At 28.7% G+C, this 18,538-nt stretch overlaps 1 protein-coding gene across 1 annotated transcript; it reads left to right on the top strand.

The window, feature by feature from the left end:
- Positions 1 to 12,327: 12,327 nt before the first annotated feature.
- LOC105107723 (probable glutathione S-transferase) lies at positions 12,328 to 13,611 on the top strand. Its single transcript, XM_011001756.1, has 2 exons — positions 12,328 to 12,761; positions 12,998 to 13,611. Exons 1-2 carry the CDS (start codon positions 12,453 to 12,455, stop codon positions 13,349 to 13,351), a joined length of 663 nt encoding a protein of 220 aa, XP_011000058.1. The 5' UTR covers positions 12,328 to 12,452; the 3' UTR covers positions 13,352 to 13,611.
- Positions 13,612 to 18,538: the final 4,927 nt, after the last annotated feature.

Below are 18,538 nucleotides of genomic sequence, written 5' to 3'. Positions count from 1 at the left end.
ATTTACCACAAATTATAGGTATCTTATATTATTAGATATATTATTATAAAACATATTTTAGTTAAGGAGTTATTGATACTTCATGTGCAAAATAATAATATAAAACCATCATAAAAATGCACTTTTAAGTATTAATCACACACATCTCAACTTCTTTGTGGGTTTAACCTTATCCATGGAGTATATAAATATATTCACAATACATTCAGCATTAGTTCTCTCTATTTGTGAACGACTCAACCTTGAGTCAATTTTAAATGCTAGATATAATGATTCATTATCATAATAAATATAAATATTAAAAACATTGAAGGTTTTGAAAATACTAATATTGTTATTAATATTATTTGTTATTATGTAAAGATCATATTTATTTTACTATAACTTTCTATACATCTCCACTAGAATCTCTCTTTGCTTAGAAATATCATCACCTTATCTCTTTCTACATATAGCTTAGCACGATAGTGTTTATCGACAACCTCTTTATATTTTTGGTATTGGTTTTTCATAAATTTTAGCTCACATCTTTCATCCTAGCTTGAACATTTATACTTATATTATCACCAATAACATTATCTCCAGTATGTTTCTAAATCGATGCCAAATCTAGCATAAACCCAGGACATTGCAAATATACATTCTCGAATGATAATTTATTAGTGACACTATGCCTAACAATGTTGTATATGAATTCTTTTTGTGTAAGGGAATATTCCCACCATCTTTTCTTATCAACACAAATGTTTTGAATCAAGTTTCTAATTGTTCATTTTAACAACTCTAATTGCCTATATATCTATGGATGTGTTGTACTACTGAGCTATAACGATAAATCATATATCATACACAACATTCATAAAAAAATGATTAAGGAACTTACTATCTCGATGAAAAATGATTGTCTTCATCACCTCATATAAACAAATCATCTTTTGAAAGAAAATTCAAGCAATTGTAAAAGCATCATTCGTTTTTATTGTGTACGAGGTAAAAAATTCCAAAATTCTTTTAAAAGTTCTCATATATATTTTTAGGAGTAGAAAAAGGCATATATAAACTTACATTATATGTTTAACCTTTGGTAGTTTGATAAATATAATAACTTTGCACAAACCTACCAATATTTTATTTCAAGTGCGATTGATGATAAATTATAGTGGTAGCATTGGTAGTCTCTTTTTAACCTAAATGACCAACCAAACTTTTTCCTTTCAGATTCTAAATCACTTTCTCTCATAATAAAAAACAAGGAATGCAAAGTTGATTAACTCTTATAAAGAATTTATCATAAATATAAAAGTCACCCATGACAAATTTTGACTTTAACACTTCTCTCATAGCTCACAAAAATTATTATCATACTTGTACAACTCTTTTAACATAATTAATTAGTGATCTTTTCTTTTTTAAAAGAACCAATGAGGCTATCCTTTTACTCAAAGCATCAACAATTTTATTATAAACCCTAATTTCATACTCAATTCTTATTAATAATTGTTATTAATTCTCTTTTAACTATGTAAAAGTTTCAGTGTCTTATAATCTTAATAAAACATAAATTCCTTAGATAATGCTCCTACTTCTTCAGAGTTTGAAAAATTATATAGAACTTCTTTTTATATATAGACCAATTTAATATAAATTTACTCAACTTCTCATAAAAGAACACTATAAATCTCTTCTCTTAGTATATTACACAATAACCATAACACTCAACTTTAAATAGTTTGTTAAAATTTAGAAGAATAGAAAATAGAGTAATGCTTAATTTTTAATTGCTAAAGGCAAAGCTCTTTCTACCTTTCTTCTCAATTGAACTTTCTTTTCTTTATGTCTTTAATATTTAATGCAACCATCTTCCTAAAATTTTATATGAATCATCAATAAAAAGGTAAAAAATCCATGGAAACTACAGATCTCAAATTATTTTAAGGACAAGCCATTACTAATAGCTCTAACATTTTTCTCATCAATATGTATGACATCTACACTAATAATAAAGTCTAAAAATAATAATTTATCAATCATAAAACTATATTTTTTAGGTTTATATATAGTTTGTTCTCTAATAAAACCTCTAACAGTTTTCTCAAACGTATCACATGGTCAACTTTATATTTACTATAAATCAAAATAGATAACCATAATATTTTTTTAAAAAGATATAAAACTTGATTCATCAATCTCATGAAAGTGTCCAACATGTTAGACAATCTAAAAGGCATATCCAGCCATTTGTACAATTTTGTTTTTGTCTTAAAAATCATTTTCAACTTTTCCCTTAGCTGAAATAAATTATGATAATCACTCCTTAAATCAATCTTTATTAAAATTAATGTCTGATATAATTGATCAAGCATCTTATATAATTGAGAAATAAAAAAATTGTAACCATTGGTTATTTTTATTGACTATGTAACTATACACATATGCACGCCAACTATGATCCTTTTATGGTCAACAAAGTTGGAATTGCACAAGGATTAAGGTTCTCTGGAATCTTTGAAACCTTTTAGCTTAAATCAATTATGATTACCTTTTCCTTCAATATCTCACATTTCTTAGGATTCATTCAATAATGTGGAAGGTTTAAAAAGTTAGATCTTAGCATCAAATTAATTCAATATCAGATATATTTCATTAATATAATTAATCCCATAACATATCAGGTGCAATCTTTTTAAAATCAGTAAGCAAATGTTTAATTATGTTAGAAATGTGTATCTTTTTCCCATTTTACTCCTTCATCAACCAAAACCTTAATAACCAATGCATAAATCTATCTAATATCTTTTATATTTGATTGAATATCATGTTTTAAACTTTTTATAGTAAAAAAAACCTTTCCCTTCACTTTGGAAGCTTTATATTTACATTTCTCTTTCAAAGTCACAAGGGTAAAATTTACATCATTCTTATTAAGCTTATACAAATTATTTGTATCTAAATGTCTAACATTTACATCATATTGTCAAAAGCTTATCAAATATCAAATTGCATGAATCCATATCTACCATATCATAATAAATCTCATCCCTATACTTTTCAATTGAGAAAATATACTTTATAGCCTTGAGTTACTCTTATCACTAATACTAATTTAATTCACCCAGTTTTGTATGGTTTAGGATATAGTTCTAATAACAATCTCAATTTATCAAGATCAAACAAATTATTATTTATGGTACATTAGGTATAAAATAACTTAAACAAATCCTTAACAACCTTAGGTGTTAGTAGCATCTTTCTAAGAACATAGGTTTGTCCATCATCATCATCATTATCAAAATCTACTCCATCACCTCCATCGAGTTTGTGAAGTTTGTCCTCAACTCAAAATGTTTTAGCTCATACTGACTTTCTATTATGTTGACTAATTTTTATCTTCTACAATCACTAGATTGCTACCTTACTTCCGTATATTTAATGCATTTTCCTATTATTGGCTTGGAGCATAAGTTTCTTATTTTGTCAATTACCTTAAACTGGATTGAAAATTTTCTAAAAGATTTCAAAAGCCTATTTTATATAGGTTTATAATTTGAAGCAATTGAATACTAGCTTTTCTTGAACTTATCAAAGATCAAATGTTTTATGGCATTATTCCTTATATTTCTTCTTTGTGATTCTTTATAATTGTTGGGTTAGGGGTTGTCATTTAACTAGTTTTAATGTCTCGGTTCAAGTACTCTTGGGTTTATTTTTTTTTCTTGCATAGGTTTAAGGGTTTTTACTCTTCGAGTTCACATCAATTTTGCTTTTTACAACACATTTGATGTCAAGAAAACATCACTTTTATAATTTTCATGTAGTATTGGAATTTCCTATTAAATATATAGTTAGCTTTTAAACAAATTGTATATGACCTTTCATTTTATTATATGGCATAAGGTTTAACAAATATGCTACTACTGTTATGTTTTTTTTTTTGTTAATTCTAATTGCATTATGACCTTTTAAAGCTTCAAGGGCACTTTGGAATAAACTTACAAGAGTCCTTAAGTTTTTAACTATGTTTTTCTTAATTTCCATTAATTTTTTGTTTTAAAATTTGAATAAATAATCATCTTATTTTATAGTTATAAGATGTGATCTATGTAATAATTTGTTTTACGACTTGCTTAGGTTTTGGATTAACCTAAGTTATGATTTTTTTTCTCAAAAAAATACTCAAAACAATATTTTTTTCATAAAAAAACCCGATATTTTTATTGGCTCGACCTGAACCAGCTTCAAGACAATAAATCATTAAGTTAACTCATCATATTAAGTTAGGAAATAAAGTTTATATTCTTCATATTTTAAAGGTTTTGTTAGGAATATATCAAAATCATACAAAAAAAATCTAAAATGCATCAAATTGATTCTCTTCTTTTTTAGCCTAAATACATTTTCAGGAAAAAAGAAACCTTATATTCCAATACAAGAACTCACTTGAAGTATATGACCGTAAAGGTGTAAAAGCAACAAACAAATCAGAATATTTCTATTATAACTAACACTAATAATGATGGCGAAAATGACATTAGAGTTGTGGTTGAGATATTATGTGCTAAAACACCACCATAAACAAAGAAAACTAGTTCTAAAACCTCTGCAATATCCCCCACTTTCTTTCTTTTTTGTGACTTTCCTTGCAAGACTTTAAGTCCTTTACATTCCTTAAACTTTTCATGGCCATATTGCTGGTTGTTCCACCTGAAATGTATGAAGAAAGGCTCCTTCGAACAGCTACTACAGGGAGTTGTTTTGGTGATGTTGACTGCTAATTTGAAAACAACCTTAGAGGGAAAGGGATGGCTTTATTCCAAGATGTTTTGAGTTAAGTATCGTAAAGCAATATATGGTCCATCACTTTTAGTAAAGCTTATTTTACCATGTCTCTTTTCCCTCTCTGGATGCTCCATCTGCTTCTTGTAGAAAAATGGAGTCCCAAGCAATTATTTTGGGCTCCATCTGTTAGAACGAATATATTTTTCTCACTTTCCGGATGTTTGGTTCATGCTGGACAACTTGGTTAATTGAAAATATGTCCCTCTTAAAAGCAAAACAAAGCTTAAAAGGTACATTTTGAACGGATTGAACCTAAATATTGCTTATAAATGCTTGGTTAAAAATGCAGGACTTTACACGTTAGTGTCTTCATTACTTAATGCACATTTGCCCCAATACGTGAAAGCGTGAAAGAAGTGAATGACAGGCTCCACCAGATTTTGAAATTTGAATGCCTGAAATGTGACCTCCTGTTATTAAACCCGACATGGCCATAACGTGGCCAAAGACTTATATTATTAGTTGGGAGGGTTAATTTGGATGAGTAAAAATAATATTTTTTTCAAGTTTAAATAATATTAATTTTTAAAAAATAAAATAAATTGATTAATTAAGATGTTTGAATTTAATTGATTTCCATTTAGTTTTTTAAAACCCATGTAAATAAATAAATAGAGTGATTCATGTCAAATAATACCATAGTTATCAGACCCGGCCTGATTCAGCAAATCAACTCAAGATTTAGGTAACCCAAAGTCTTAACCGAGTTTATTTTTTTGAAAAATCAAGCCAACAATTAATCTAAAAAAACTTGTTTGACTATTTTGATTAACGTAGAACCCGGGTAACCCGACAAAACTTGATAGACTTTTTTTTTTCAAATATATTTTCTCTTTTAATTAGAATTTTTTTATATATTTTTTAATTGGTTATTAATTCATTTTAAAGTTCATCGTATAAATATTAGAAGAATATTTAACTTTTTTAATGTGGAATTTGAAATTTTTTAGTATATATATTTTATATTTTTTTAATGTGGAATATATTTTTTTATTTAAATACTTGAGGATAAAATAATATATTTTTAATATGGAATATTTTTTTAAAATAATTTCTTAAACTTTATTATTTACAAAATATATAATTTATATTCATATGGATTGTTTTTTATTTTTTAATATAAAATATTAAAATTTCAACATATTTTTGATTTTTTCAAATTAATTTAAATTATTTCCAAATCAGCAGCCCATATAATTCAACACCTAACTCCTTAACTGAATTACTCCTCCACCGGGTTTGATAATCATGAAGGACACTGTTATTTCTACAGCGTCTTGCTATTGCGTATCAAGCTCGTAAATGCATGATAACAGTATTTCCACTCGCAAGCTGGTAAAACTTGAAGGAGTAGCAAGCAGCTGCGCCATCCGATGCTGGTGTCAAATCCAGTAACTGATTTGCAAATAGTAAATCTTGAGCTTCAGATATTGCACTGCAGTTCCTGGCAGTAGGCTTAATTTGGCCCATCAGATCGGTCTCAGCGACGCCAACCACTTCTCGCGATTACATCCTTGAGCCCAGCAAACTATTTCCTTACTTCTGTTGCTTCGGAGATGGGAGGATTTGCTTTCAAGAGTGTAATATTATTTTTATTTAAAAATATATTAAAATAATATTTTTTATTTTTAATATTAATGCTTCAAAATAATCTAAAAATATTTTAAAAAATAAAAAAGTTTAAAATTATTTTTTTGAAAAACAAAACACATTCTTAGAACCCTAACATAACATGATTTTCAATTAAATTACTAAACAAAGAATTATCCACGTTGAGCCTCAAACCCATCATTAAAACTAATGAAAAAGGTGACGTTATTTTAAGGCAAATAAATCGCTTTTTTTATGATTTCGATGAAAAATATTGAAGCTAATGGCTAATTGGGCAACATTAGTTACATGAAGGGTCGGATTGTGATTTGTTTGGGGGGCTGCAATTAAAGATTTGGGTGATAATTGGAGGATAAATATATCCTCTGGTCATTTTTCCTATTTATAAGTGTGGGAAATTATAAGACTAATATATTATAGCTTTGATTATGGAAATGTTTGAAAGTATAATAGTAATTATTTTTTTTGGTGATTTTTGTAAAAGAAAATATCTTAAAATAATTTTTTAAATATTTTTTAAAAATTATTTTTGATATTAGTATATTAAAATATTATGAAAACAAAAAAAATGATTAAAGCATATAAAAAATAAAAAAATTAATTTTTTAAAATATTTTTAAAATATAAAAACAAACAAACTAATAGTATGGTGAACTATATGTCGCTTTATTTATTTATTTTTTTCTTAACTAAAATCCTTATCTAATGTTATCATTTGCTAAATGTAATCATAATTAATTTTAAAACGAGAGTTAAATTACTAAATCACTAGATCTGAAATAATAATAATAATCAATATAGTTAATTAGTTTCATTAACATTATTCTATAATGAAAAGACAAGATAGTAGTTGCAATGACCTTTTTTTTTATTTGCATGTTCCTTCGCTATTATTGCTCTCTCCTATTTTCGTCTGCATGTAAATATAATATGCTCGTAAGAACTGCAATATTGTTTGCTGGCTCAGTTTGGGCTAAACTTCGATTCCTATGTATAATCATAATAATGGCAACTTGTAAAACAAGTATACATACACAGAGTCCAAACAGGAACGCATTCTATGACAGAAACCACTTTCAGATCTCAAATCTCAAATCTCTACACCAGTACATAACTTGATCACCTTCCACCGAAAAGCATATCTCAAGTAGCTGAATAACATGCCAGTGTAGAAATAATGATAACGGAATTGGCACTGATCCACAGTACAATCTATTTTTAGGCAATAAAAAAACTTTAACCTAATACAGCACGAGGTTCGGACATAGGAGCGCTGACTGAATTGGCAATGATCCATGGTGACATATAACAGACAAAAGCGTGGCAGAAAAATAACTTACTGAGTAGAGAGCAGAAAAAGATGCAACAATTACGAGAATCAATGGCCAAAATCCCTGGAAGAAAGCTCCTCCAATTGTAAGCAGAAGTTTAGCCCGAGGAATTAACCCTGAGATACAAAAACAAATAATTCTTATTTTATTTATATTTTTATTTTTTTTTATTATATCTAGCTAAGTTTATTATGTCAGGGTGAAAAGTTTACACTAATGGTGTAAGAATAAGTATAATGTAAACTTAATATGGACTTTAATGTTTGATATTAACATGTTTTATATTTGTTATCTTGTTCACTCTTTAATATTTTGCTTGTTAAATAACTAATCTTGATTTATGTTGTATAACACTTGGTACAACAAATACTTGGCACTTTCATAGTTCATACTGTATGGTATAACCGACACCTAAGCTATGAAAGGAACTTGATTTGTTGTTAACATAAGTTATAATCATGAATGCTTGACGAGATTTACAAGTATTAGCATTAATCGAATAAAATGACTAATGTAATCATGTTAACAATCTATAATCTGATTGAAACCTCCTTTATGTGTGGTTTCCAATTGAATAATAAAAGTTTATATTATACTTATTTGACATACTATTAGTGGAATCTCTAATCTTGACATTTGTTATTATCATTGTTTAATCATTACATTAATATTCCTTCTCAAAGTTCTCATCTTCTTCTTCTTCTTTTTCTTTATTGTTGTTGTTGTTGTTGTTGTTGTTATTATTGTTGTTGTATTATTGTTATTTATAATTTGTACAATTAACCTTCCTGTGGTTCGACCCTGGTCTTGTCAGGTTATTTATTACTTCGACACTCCTGTACTTAGGAGAAGACATCAACCTTTTAGTCGTGTCAATGCATTTTAATCAAAATAGGTTATTTTTATAAAAACAATGTCGATTTAACTAGAAATAAAAAAAAAGATGTTAGACAACTTGTTATTTGACTATTGTTCATTATCTTCAACCTTTCATGCCAAAAAGATTGCTTAAGTGACTTTTTTTTAGAGCATTTAATACTTTGTCTCTCTACTAAATCAAATAAACCATACACCATTATGATGACATTGTACTACACCCTAGTATAGTTCTTGCTAATTAATTGCCTCTATAATTGTTGAAGTGTAGCCTTTAAAAGACTAACCTCATTAGCCTTTATTAGTCGATTTTAGCAGCTTAATTATGATGATAGCTTTGAGCCAATAATTAAGATCCTTTTTTTATTGAATCAAAGGCTAAGAACGATCCCAATAAAAATAAGATGTTTTTCTTTCCCTTTATATACAGACATGAATTTCAGGTATTAAAGAGCAAGAGAGAGTGCAAAGTGAGCAAAAAACTAGATTTTTTTAGTAGTTTCAACATTGTTTTTTCTTCATTATTGGTACAACCATCTTCTCTATCATGAATCCTAGCAACTTCAGCCTGTACATCATGATCAACAACAACCCAACATACTTGTAACTCCATCTTCTCACTAGTAATAAAGATAATCTCATTGACGCCTAATCTCTTCATCTAGTGGCACTAGCCATTTCAAACCAATCTCTTCGTTATTGGTTTCTCCACTAACAACTTCATTGGGAGCCATCAGTAACAACCCATCCAACCAAGGTAAGCTTCTTCATCCTTCCTCCCCTGTAATTTCATGCCTACATACAAGACATTTATTAATTTATGTCCAATAAGTGTTGGCTTTCGCTAGCAGATATAAGCTGAGCTGGACCCGTTGCAGCCTAACCCACATGGCTGAGCCAGGTCCAACTTATTAAAGAATAAATAAAAAAGAAGAAAGGATTGTTGGGCCTATTATCGATCTAAAGATATACTAATAATAACATGATTCATTAGTAGCTCATTAGTCTTTGCGATATAATAATATGCAAAGACTTTAATTAATCTCTAGTTCAGATATAGTAGTGAGTTTTACTCGTATCAAAAGAGGGGTAAACTGAGAAAAATATAAAGAAATATGCATATTGACTAAAAGAAATTATTTCATATACAAAAGACTAAAAATCTAAATTTTTTTTAAAGATTGAGTATAACATGCCCATTATCTATACAAATATATAAGTGGTTATGTGAAACTCAATAAGGGTGAATCTTTACTTAAAAATTTCTAAATAATTATATGCTTTTGATGAGTGGAAGCTAAATTTTCTAGCATTGTCATGAGGCTTAAAAGCCCTTTATCATGATTATATGCTTTTGATGAGTGGAAGCTAACTTTCCTAGCATTGCAATGAGACTTAAAAGCCCTTTATTAAAACTTGGCTATCATGATCTTTTTTTTTTTGAAAAGGCATTAGCCCCCTGGTGATTACATGATATTATTTATACTATGAACACTAATAATATTCATTCTTTAGAAATTAATGCATTTAATATTGGAGAAATTACATCTATCCTTTTTAAATACTCATTTTGAATAAATTATTAATATTTAACTTATATTTTTATCATAAATTATACATATTGAGATAATATGAGTGATACATATAAAAGAAGTTCTTGGTGTTGTAACTAGATATCTCTATAATACATTTTGTAAAATGTTTCCTGATTGCATATGTGAAGAAGGGTTGAAACTAAAATTCTAAAGTTTGGTAGACAAAAATCTATCCTTGAATTTTTGGTTAATAATTGGATCTTTCATTAAATATTATTCTATGATGAAATTTGCAAGCTCCAGTATGCATAAATATTTTAGTAGAGAAGAAAGGGAGAAAGTTTGATGATACGTAAAATAAAATTTTTCAATTTTCAAGCAAATTAAGTAACTCAGGTGATTGAATATTATAATATTGATTATTTTTAAAGTATTTTTTATATAAAAAACATTAAAATAACCTTTTCTTCTTCAAAATTTTTAATATTAGTACATCAAATAATTTTAAAATAAAAATAAAAAATAACTTAAAATAAAAAACAAAAAATAAAAAAAATAACTTTTATTAAAAACACGATTTGAATCCAAAAACAAACATACCTAAATAATTGAATTTGGAAACCAATATAAATTGCATCCAGTCATGCTGAGAGAGAGGTATTATGATTTAAGAATGTTATTTAAAAAGGACTTCTACCCACCACCGTTTACTATTATCAAATACCATGAAAATGTCAAAACTCAAAGAGTAAGAAATTGGGTACTTCCTTTCTGATGAAGTAATCTTGATCCCCATAACTCGATAAATAGGCATGCAGATAAGCTGGAAGCAGCACAGCACTTGAAAGGTGCTTAAAAATATTCAACGGAGCAAATAGGCAGAAGTGATAAATACTTGTGATATGGCTGAAGTGAAGCTGCTTGGAGCATGGATAAGCCCTTTTAGTAGCAGAGTGGAGATGGCTCTTAAATTGAAAGGTGTTGAATATGAATACATAGAACAAGATTTAGCTAATAAGAGCCCTTTGCTTCTCAAATACAACCCCATTCACAAGAAAGTCCCTGTCCTCCTCCACAACGGAAAAACAATGGCAGAGTCGCGTGTTATTCTTGAGTACATAGATGAAACTTGGAAGAGCAAACTCTAAAACAGGAATGTTGATATATTAAGTGTTGGGTGGCTAGATTTATGATGATGAGGGCTTGATTTATATTAAAATATGGGAGTGTTGTGTGTTACTTTATGCAATATAAATTGAAAAAAAAAACAAAAAATGAGAGAGTGAGGGGGTTCATATACTAGGTTAAATATTATTAATGAATTTCTCAATATAAATTAGTAGCAGTCATAATTTCTTGGTAATTGTTTTTGTAGTAAAGATATGTCATTTTTTTTATTTTTATTTTTAAGAATAATTCTTTTTATAAATACTAATATAAAATTTTTATTGATAAATATCAAGGAATATAATGACGAAATATTTCATTGATACATAACATTTTAAATTATTAACAAATTTTTTTAGTCAATAATTTTCTTGGGGGAGTAACTAGACAGCTCTTCAATAACACATTATGTAAAATGTTTCCTAAACGCATATGCAAAGGAGGGTTTGAAAGTAAAATTCTAAAGTTTGGCAGACAAGTATCTATCCGTGAATTTTTGGCCAATAATATGCATAAATATGTAGGTAGAAGGGGGGGAGAGAGAGAGAGAGGTTGATGATACTAATTAGAAAATAAGATAAAAAGAAAATTAATTAGCTAAATACATTAAGATAATATTTAATATGAGGGTAGTAGTTATGTTTCAAAGTATTTTTTATTTTATTTTTTAAAATTTATTTTTAATATTAGTATATCAAAACAATTTAAAAATAAAAAAAATATTAATTTAAAATAAAAAATTAAAATTATTTTTTTAAAAAAAAAACACGACTTGAATGTAGAAACAATCATAGCTAAATAATTGAATTTGGAAACAAATATAAAATGCATTCAGTCATGCTGAGAGAGAGGTTTTAAGATTTAAGACTTTTATTTTAAAAGGACTTCTACCCACCACCGTTTAGTTTTATCAAATACCATGAAAATGTCAAAACTCAAACAATAAGAAATTGGGTACTTCCTTTCTGATCAAGTAATCTTGATCCCCGTAACTCGATAAATAGGCATGCAGAGAACCTGGAAGCAGCACAGCACTCTAAAGTTGCTTACAAATATTCAACAGAGCAAATAGGCAGAAGTGATAAATACTTGTGATATGGCTGAAGTGAAGTTGCTTGGAGCATGGGGAAGCCCTTTTAGTCGCAGAGTGGAGATGGCTCTTAAATTGAAAGGTGTTGAATATGAATACATAGAACAAGATTTAGCTAATAAGAGCCCTTTGCTTCTCAAATACAACCCCATTCACAAGAAAGTCCCTGTCCTCCTCCACAACGGAAAAGCAATGGCAGAGTCGCTTGTTATTCTTGAGTACATAGATGAAACTTGGAAGAGCAACCCCATCTTGCCTGAAGATCCTTATGACAAAGCCATGGCTCGATTCTGGGCCAAATTCATTGACGAGAAGGTAAGACCATTAATTTCTTCAGTTATCCTTTAATTAAAATATTATGAAGCTGACCTCCTCGCTAGAAAATAAGCAGCTTATGTACTACATGCTATGATACTTGTATATATTTTAATATTAATTTTCCTTGTTTACGTAAACTCGGTACTTCATTTTCCATATGCTTCATGAATAAAAAAAGGAGGATGAAGAAAAAAATACATCTGAAATTCGGTTTTTAATTTCCCTTTCTGTAGTGTATGCCTGCAATATGGCAAATCATGTGGTCGAAAGAGAATGAACGTGAGAAGGCCATAGAAGAAGCAATTCAGCACCTGAAAACTTTGGAAAATGAGCTCAAAGACAAGAAATTCTTTGGGGGAGAGACAATAGGGCTGGTAGATATTGTTGCCAATTTCATAGGCTTCTGGTTGGGAGCCGCTGCAGAAGCTACTGGGATGGAGTTGGTGAATAAAGAGAGGTTTCCCATACTTTGTAAATGGATTGATGAGTATGTTAACTGTAGCGTCGTCAAAGAAAATATTCCTCCTAGAGATAAATTGATAGCTTTTCTGCGACCCCGCTTTAGTGCTTCCTCTTGGAAGTATTAGAATTGATCACTGAAGGGCAATGTTAGCTGTGTGAGTTTATGATATGATCCATGTTCTTCTTTCTTTGTAATAATATCATGTGGTTCTATGTCCTTTATTGTTGCTTCTGTTTGCCTTAGGCGTAGGTCATATGTACCTATTTGGATGACGAATAATAGACAGTGTCGTTCAAATCCTTTTGATCATTTCGAGTTCTCAATGTATCTTTATTTCTGCTTTTTCCTTCTTAAATTTCATGTCTAGAAAATTTCTTTTCGAGACATCTAATTCAGATAATCAAATGGCTAAAAGAGGTTCTCAGCTTTGGTTCATCAAATGCTGTTACTAGAAATTTATGTGCAACTATGTCTGAAAATGAAAGGCTAGGTGGCTGCAAGAGTTTTCCACGGGAAATTGAGAATTCATACATAAGACAGTCCACAAGAGCATGTTGGACGAAAAAGGCTTAGGATTAAAATAATCTATCAACTTGATTAGATTAAGGATTCAAAATATTTGAGATAAGATTAAGAGATTTTTACTTGGATTCATCACTCTCAAAGTTACTTCTTGATGGTAAAAACTAGTAAATAAATTCAGTATATTTGGCCATGGTCAAGTTACCGTCTTGCTAACCACCTAAGGTTATCCCTGATCAGAAGGCATTAGATATATAGTACGATAAACCCCTCGAAAATCAGAAAAGGTTTACATCTTTGAAATACAAAGTCTTAACATTCAGCTGTCCTAGTTAATGATTCCAGTTAATGCGTTGAGCAGTTTAGAACACTCCAGCGTAACTGAAGGAAGACAATGATCTTCTGAACTGATCTCCTATTAGCCCAATTTAGTAAACAATATTAGTTTCGTAATGTTTTTACCAGCAAGAAAATGTAGATATACATTATATCAGGAAAAAAGAAAAAAAAGAGCTTGGGTAACATATGGAAATCATGAATAAATGATGAGTGAAATCAACTCCTGCCAATCCTCTTGTAAACCATAATTATTTCTTGGAGTAGATGAAGCCTTAAGGTAACCTGGTTATGTGTGCATTTAATAGGCTCCATCTGTTTGCCATGATATTGGTTATGCTAAGAAGTGGAGTCATTATATTGTAGTGCTCAATTGTGCTATTTACATAGGTATCCTATAAATCGAGTTGGCAGCTTTTGTGAACCCTCTGGGATCTAATATCAACTACGTTATAGTTTTTTTATTTATTTTCACTGATGAGTTTTAGTTCTCTTTTCTTTCTTTATAATAAAACTACTAAAAAAACAAATATCATTAAACATCAGTGAAAGCCTCCATTCAATGTACAAGTGAAGAATCTTCTTTCATCGACTTGAAACACTCTGTTCATGAGACCGACTTTTCCTACTTGTATATGTTGGAACAAACTTCCAATGTTTTAATATTGATGGTAGGTGGATGGAGGAATTAATTTCTAACACTGCCAGATTTTTGTATACTACCGACAGATTTTTCTGTCGGTATCTAGACATAATTTTATTGAAAAAGTATTTACGGGTAGCATGAATGGTAACTATTTGTTAGAAAATTTATCATGGATGATTTTTATTTTATTGGTAAGTTTATTAGTAATATAATTATCAATTTTTTCTAATCATTTATTCGGATGCTATTAGCTGAGGTTAATCTATCCTTTGTCCCTGTTATCCATTTGAATGTCTTATTAGTACTTAAAAGTGTATTTTTATCAAGATTTTATATCATCATTTTACACTTAAAGTATCAATAACTCTTCAACTAAAGCATGTTTTATAATAACATATCTAATAATATAAGATACTTTTAATTTGTGGTAAATATTTATTTTAAATACTGGCATATCACATAAATGAAAGGATTGATTAATGAGTTTAAGAATTGAAATTGAAAGGACAAAGAGATTATCAAACTTAGAAAAAAAAAATGCTGGTGCAGTACAAATCAGAACACTATTCAGTAATTTGATTATATCTAAAGCTATAGATCTTGAATTTAAGTCTATTTTATATGGATGGAAAGTTAAGACATAGGCCTACAACTTTCATATATAGCTGATGGATACTTAAAAGTGTATTTTTATCAAGGTTTTATATCATTATTTTGCACTTGAAGTATCAATAACTCTTTAATTAAAGCATGTTTTATAATAATATATCTAATAATATAAGATACCTTTAATTTATGATAAATGTTCATTTTAAATGCAAGCCTATCACATAAATGAAAGATTGATTGATGAATTTAAAAACTGAAATTGGAAGGACAAAGAGATGACCAAACCTAGAAAAGAGATGTCGGTGCAATTCAAACCGAAACACTGTTCAGTAATTGGATCATATATAGAGCTGTAGATCTCAGATTTAGGTTTACTTTATATGGATGGAAAGGTAAAATATTGGCCTACAACTTTCATATGGAGCCCAAGATCTAAAAAGGTCATTTTCAAGTCCAAATTATAACAACAACAAAGAAGTTCGAATCTGTCTTCTAGCCCGAGTATGGTTCAATATTTGACCCATATCTGGAGTTCTAAAAGTCTAAATGAGCTGAGTTTTTTACACAAGAAAGCTGAGACAATTTCCTACAACTTTTATGTTTTCAAGTGACTTCACGTTTAACGTTATCAATGATATTTTGGGCAGACAAGAGACGATAAAGATTATCACCAAGTCAAGAGTTGGTCACCCACTCATCAATTAGTTATCAAATCAATAGTTTCTAATTTTGGTCTATAAAAAGAGGCATTTGTCATGTATTTAGGCATCTTGGTGTCTTGTTTTCTCTCTTTGTATTTTTTGTAATGTATATGTTTTATTTTCATTAATATCAAGTTCATGCCTTTCATTTCCTTTCCTTTACTTAGTTAATTTTATCTTATTTATGTTTTTATTTTGTTTATCTATTTTTCTTTTTTTCATTATGTCTAGCTAAGTTTATTATGTCAAGGTGAAAAGGTTACACTAATGGTGTAAGAATAAGTATAGTATAAACTTAATATGGACTTTAATGTTTGATACTAACATGTTTTATATTTGTTATCTTGTTCACTCTTTAATACTTTGCTTGTTAAATGACTAATCTTGATTTATGTTGTATAACACTTGGTACAACAAATGCTTGGCACTTTCATAGCTCATACTGTATGTTATAACCGACACTTGAGCTATGGAAAGAACTTGATTTGTTGTTGACATAGGTTATAACCATGAATACTTGATGAGATTTACAAGTATTAGCATTAATCGAATAAGATGACTAATGTAATCATGTTAACAATCTATAATCAGATTAGAACCTCATTTGTGTGTGGTTTCCAATTGAATAATAAGAGTTTATACTATACTTGTTTGATATATTATTATTATTATTATTATTATTATTACTACTACTACTACTACTACTACTACTTCTACTTCTACTATTATTATTAGTATTATTATTGCTACTATTATTATTGTTGTTGTTATTGTTACTATTGTTGTTGTTTATAATTGTTGTTTATAATTTATACAATTAACCTCTCTCTGGTTTGACTCTGGTCTTGCCAGGTTATTTATTATTTCGACACTTCTGCACTTAAGAGAAGACATTAATCTTTTAGTCGTGTCAGTAGCTCAATATTTAAAAAAAAAAAGTCATTTTCAAGTCCAAATTATAGCAATAACAAAGAAGTCTGAATTTGTCCTGCAGCCGGAATAATATTTTGTGTTTGACCCATATCTGGAGTTCTAGAAGTCCAATAACCTCCATTTGTTTTTTTAAAAAGCTGAAACAATTTCTTACAACTTTCATGTTTTCAAGTAGTTCCAATTCTAACATTATCAATGACGTTTTAAGCAGATAAAAGAAGATAAAGATTGTCACCAAGTAAAGAGTTGGCCATCCACTCATCAATTAGTCATCAAATCAATAATTCCCAATTTTAGCATATAAAAGGATGCATTTGCCATGCATTTAGGCATCTTGATTTCCAGATCAAGATCATACTTTTACTTTCTTTCTTTATATTTTGTAATGTTTAAGTTTTATTTTCATTAATATCTTATTTATGCCTTTCAATTTTTTTATTTAGTTAGCTTTTATCTTATTTATATTTTTATGTTGTTTATTTTTTTTTCTTTTATTATGTTTAGTTAAGTTTATTATGTTAAGATGAAAAGGTTATACTAATGGTATAAGAATAAGTATAGTGTAAACTTAACATGGACTTTAATGGTGTAAATTTAATATGGACCTTAATGTTTGATACTAACATGTTTTATATTTGTTATCTTGTTCACTCTTTAATACTTTACTTGTTAAATGACTAATCTAGATTTATGTTGTATAACACTTGGTATAACAAATGATTGACACTTTCATAAAACTTAAGTATGAAAGGAACTTGATTTGTTGTTAATATAAGTTATAATCATGAATGCCTAACAAGATTTACAAGTATTAGCATTAATCAAATAAGATAACTAATATAATCATGTTAACAATTTATAATCTCATTGGAACCTCCTTTGTGTGTGGTTTCAAATTGAATAATAAAAATTTATACTATACTTGTTTGACATATCATTAGTAGATCCTCTAAACTTAACATTTATTGTTATCATTGTTTAATCATTACATTTATCTTTCATCTCAAATTTCTCATCAACTTTTTCTTCTTCTTTACTACTACTACTATTACTACTACTACTACTATTGTTGTTGTTGTTGTTGTTGTTGTTGTTGTTGTTATTATTGTTGTTGTATAATTTTTATCTATAATTTATACAATTAACCTTTCTGTGGTTCGACCCCGGTCTTGTCGAGTTATTTATTACTTCGACACTCCTACACTTGGAAAAAAACATCAATCTTTTAGTCGTGTCAAGGCCATTAGCCAAAGCTAATCAATCATTTCTCAACATTTAAACGTTTGACAATTTGATATCTATTCTAACACAATATGGTAACATTCATGATAAAGTCACCTATTTGCTCCACTTATGGGTTGTTCTTGTCGTGATGATGGTCCAATCTTGGCCAAACCACCTAAGACATCAATAGTCACAAATCAGTACATTTGTATTTTTGAATCACATTCGTCACCACACTTATTTCAAGAGTTCATATGTTCACATTCAAGTGTTTCATATTTTACACCATCATACTATGAAATTTTTTCTAGCAGTTAAGTCATTTATGCTTAGGAGGCTT

The sequence above is a fragment of the Populus euphratica genome, unplaced genomic scaffold (assembly GCF_000495115.2).
Source record: "Populus euphratica unplaced genomic scaffold, PopEup_1.0 scaffold167.1, whole genome shotgun sequence".
NCBI lineage: Eukaryota > Viridiplantae > Streptophyta > Magnoliopsida > Malpighiales > Salicaceae > Populus > Populus euphratica.
The sequence above is the reverse complement of the archived record's forward strand: the minus strand, read 5'-3'. Positions and strand labels throughout refer to the sequence as shown.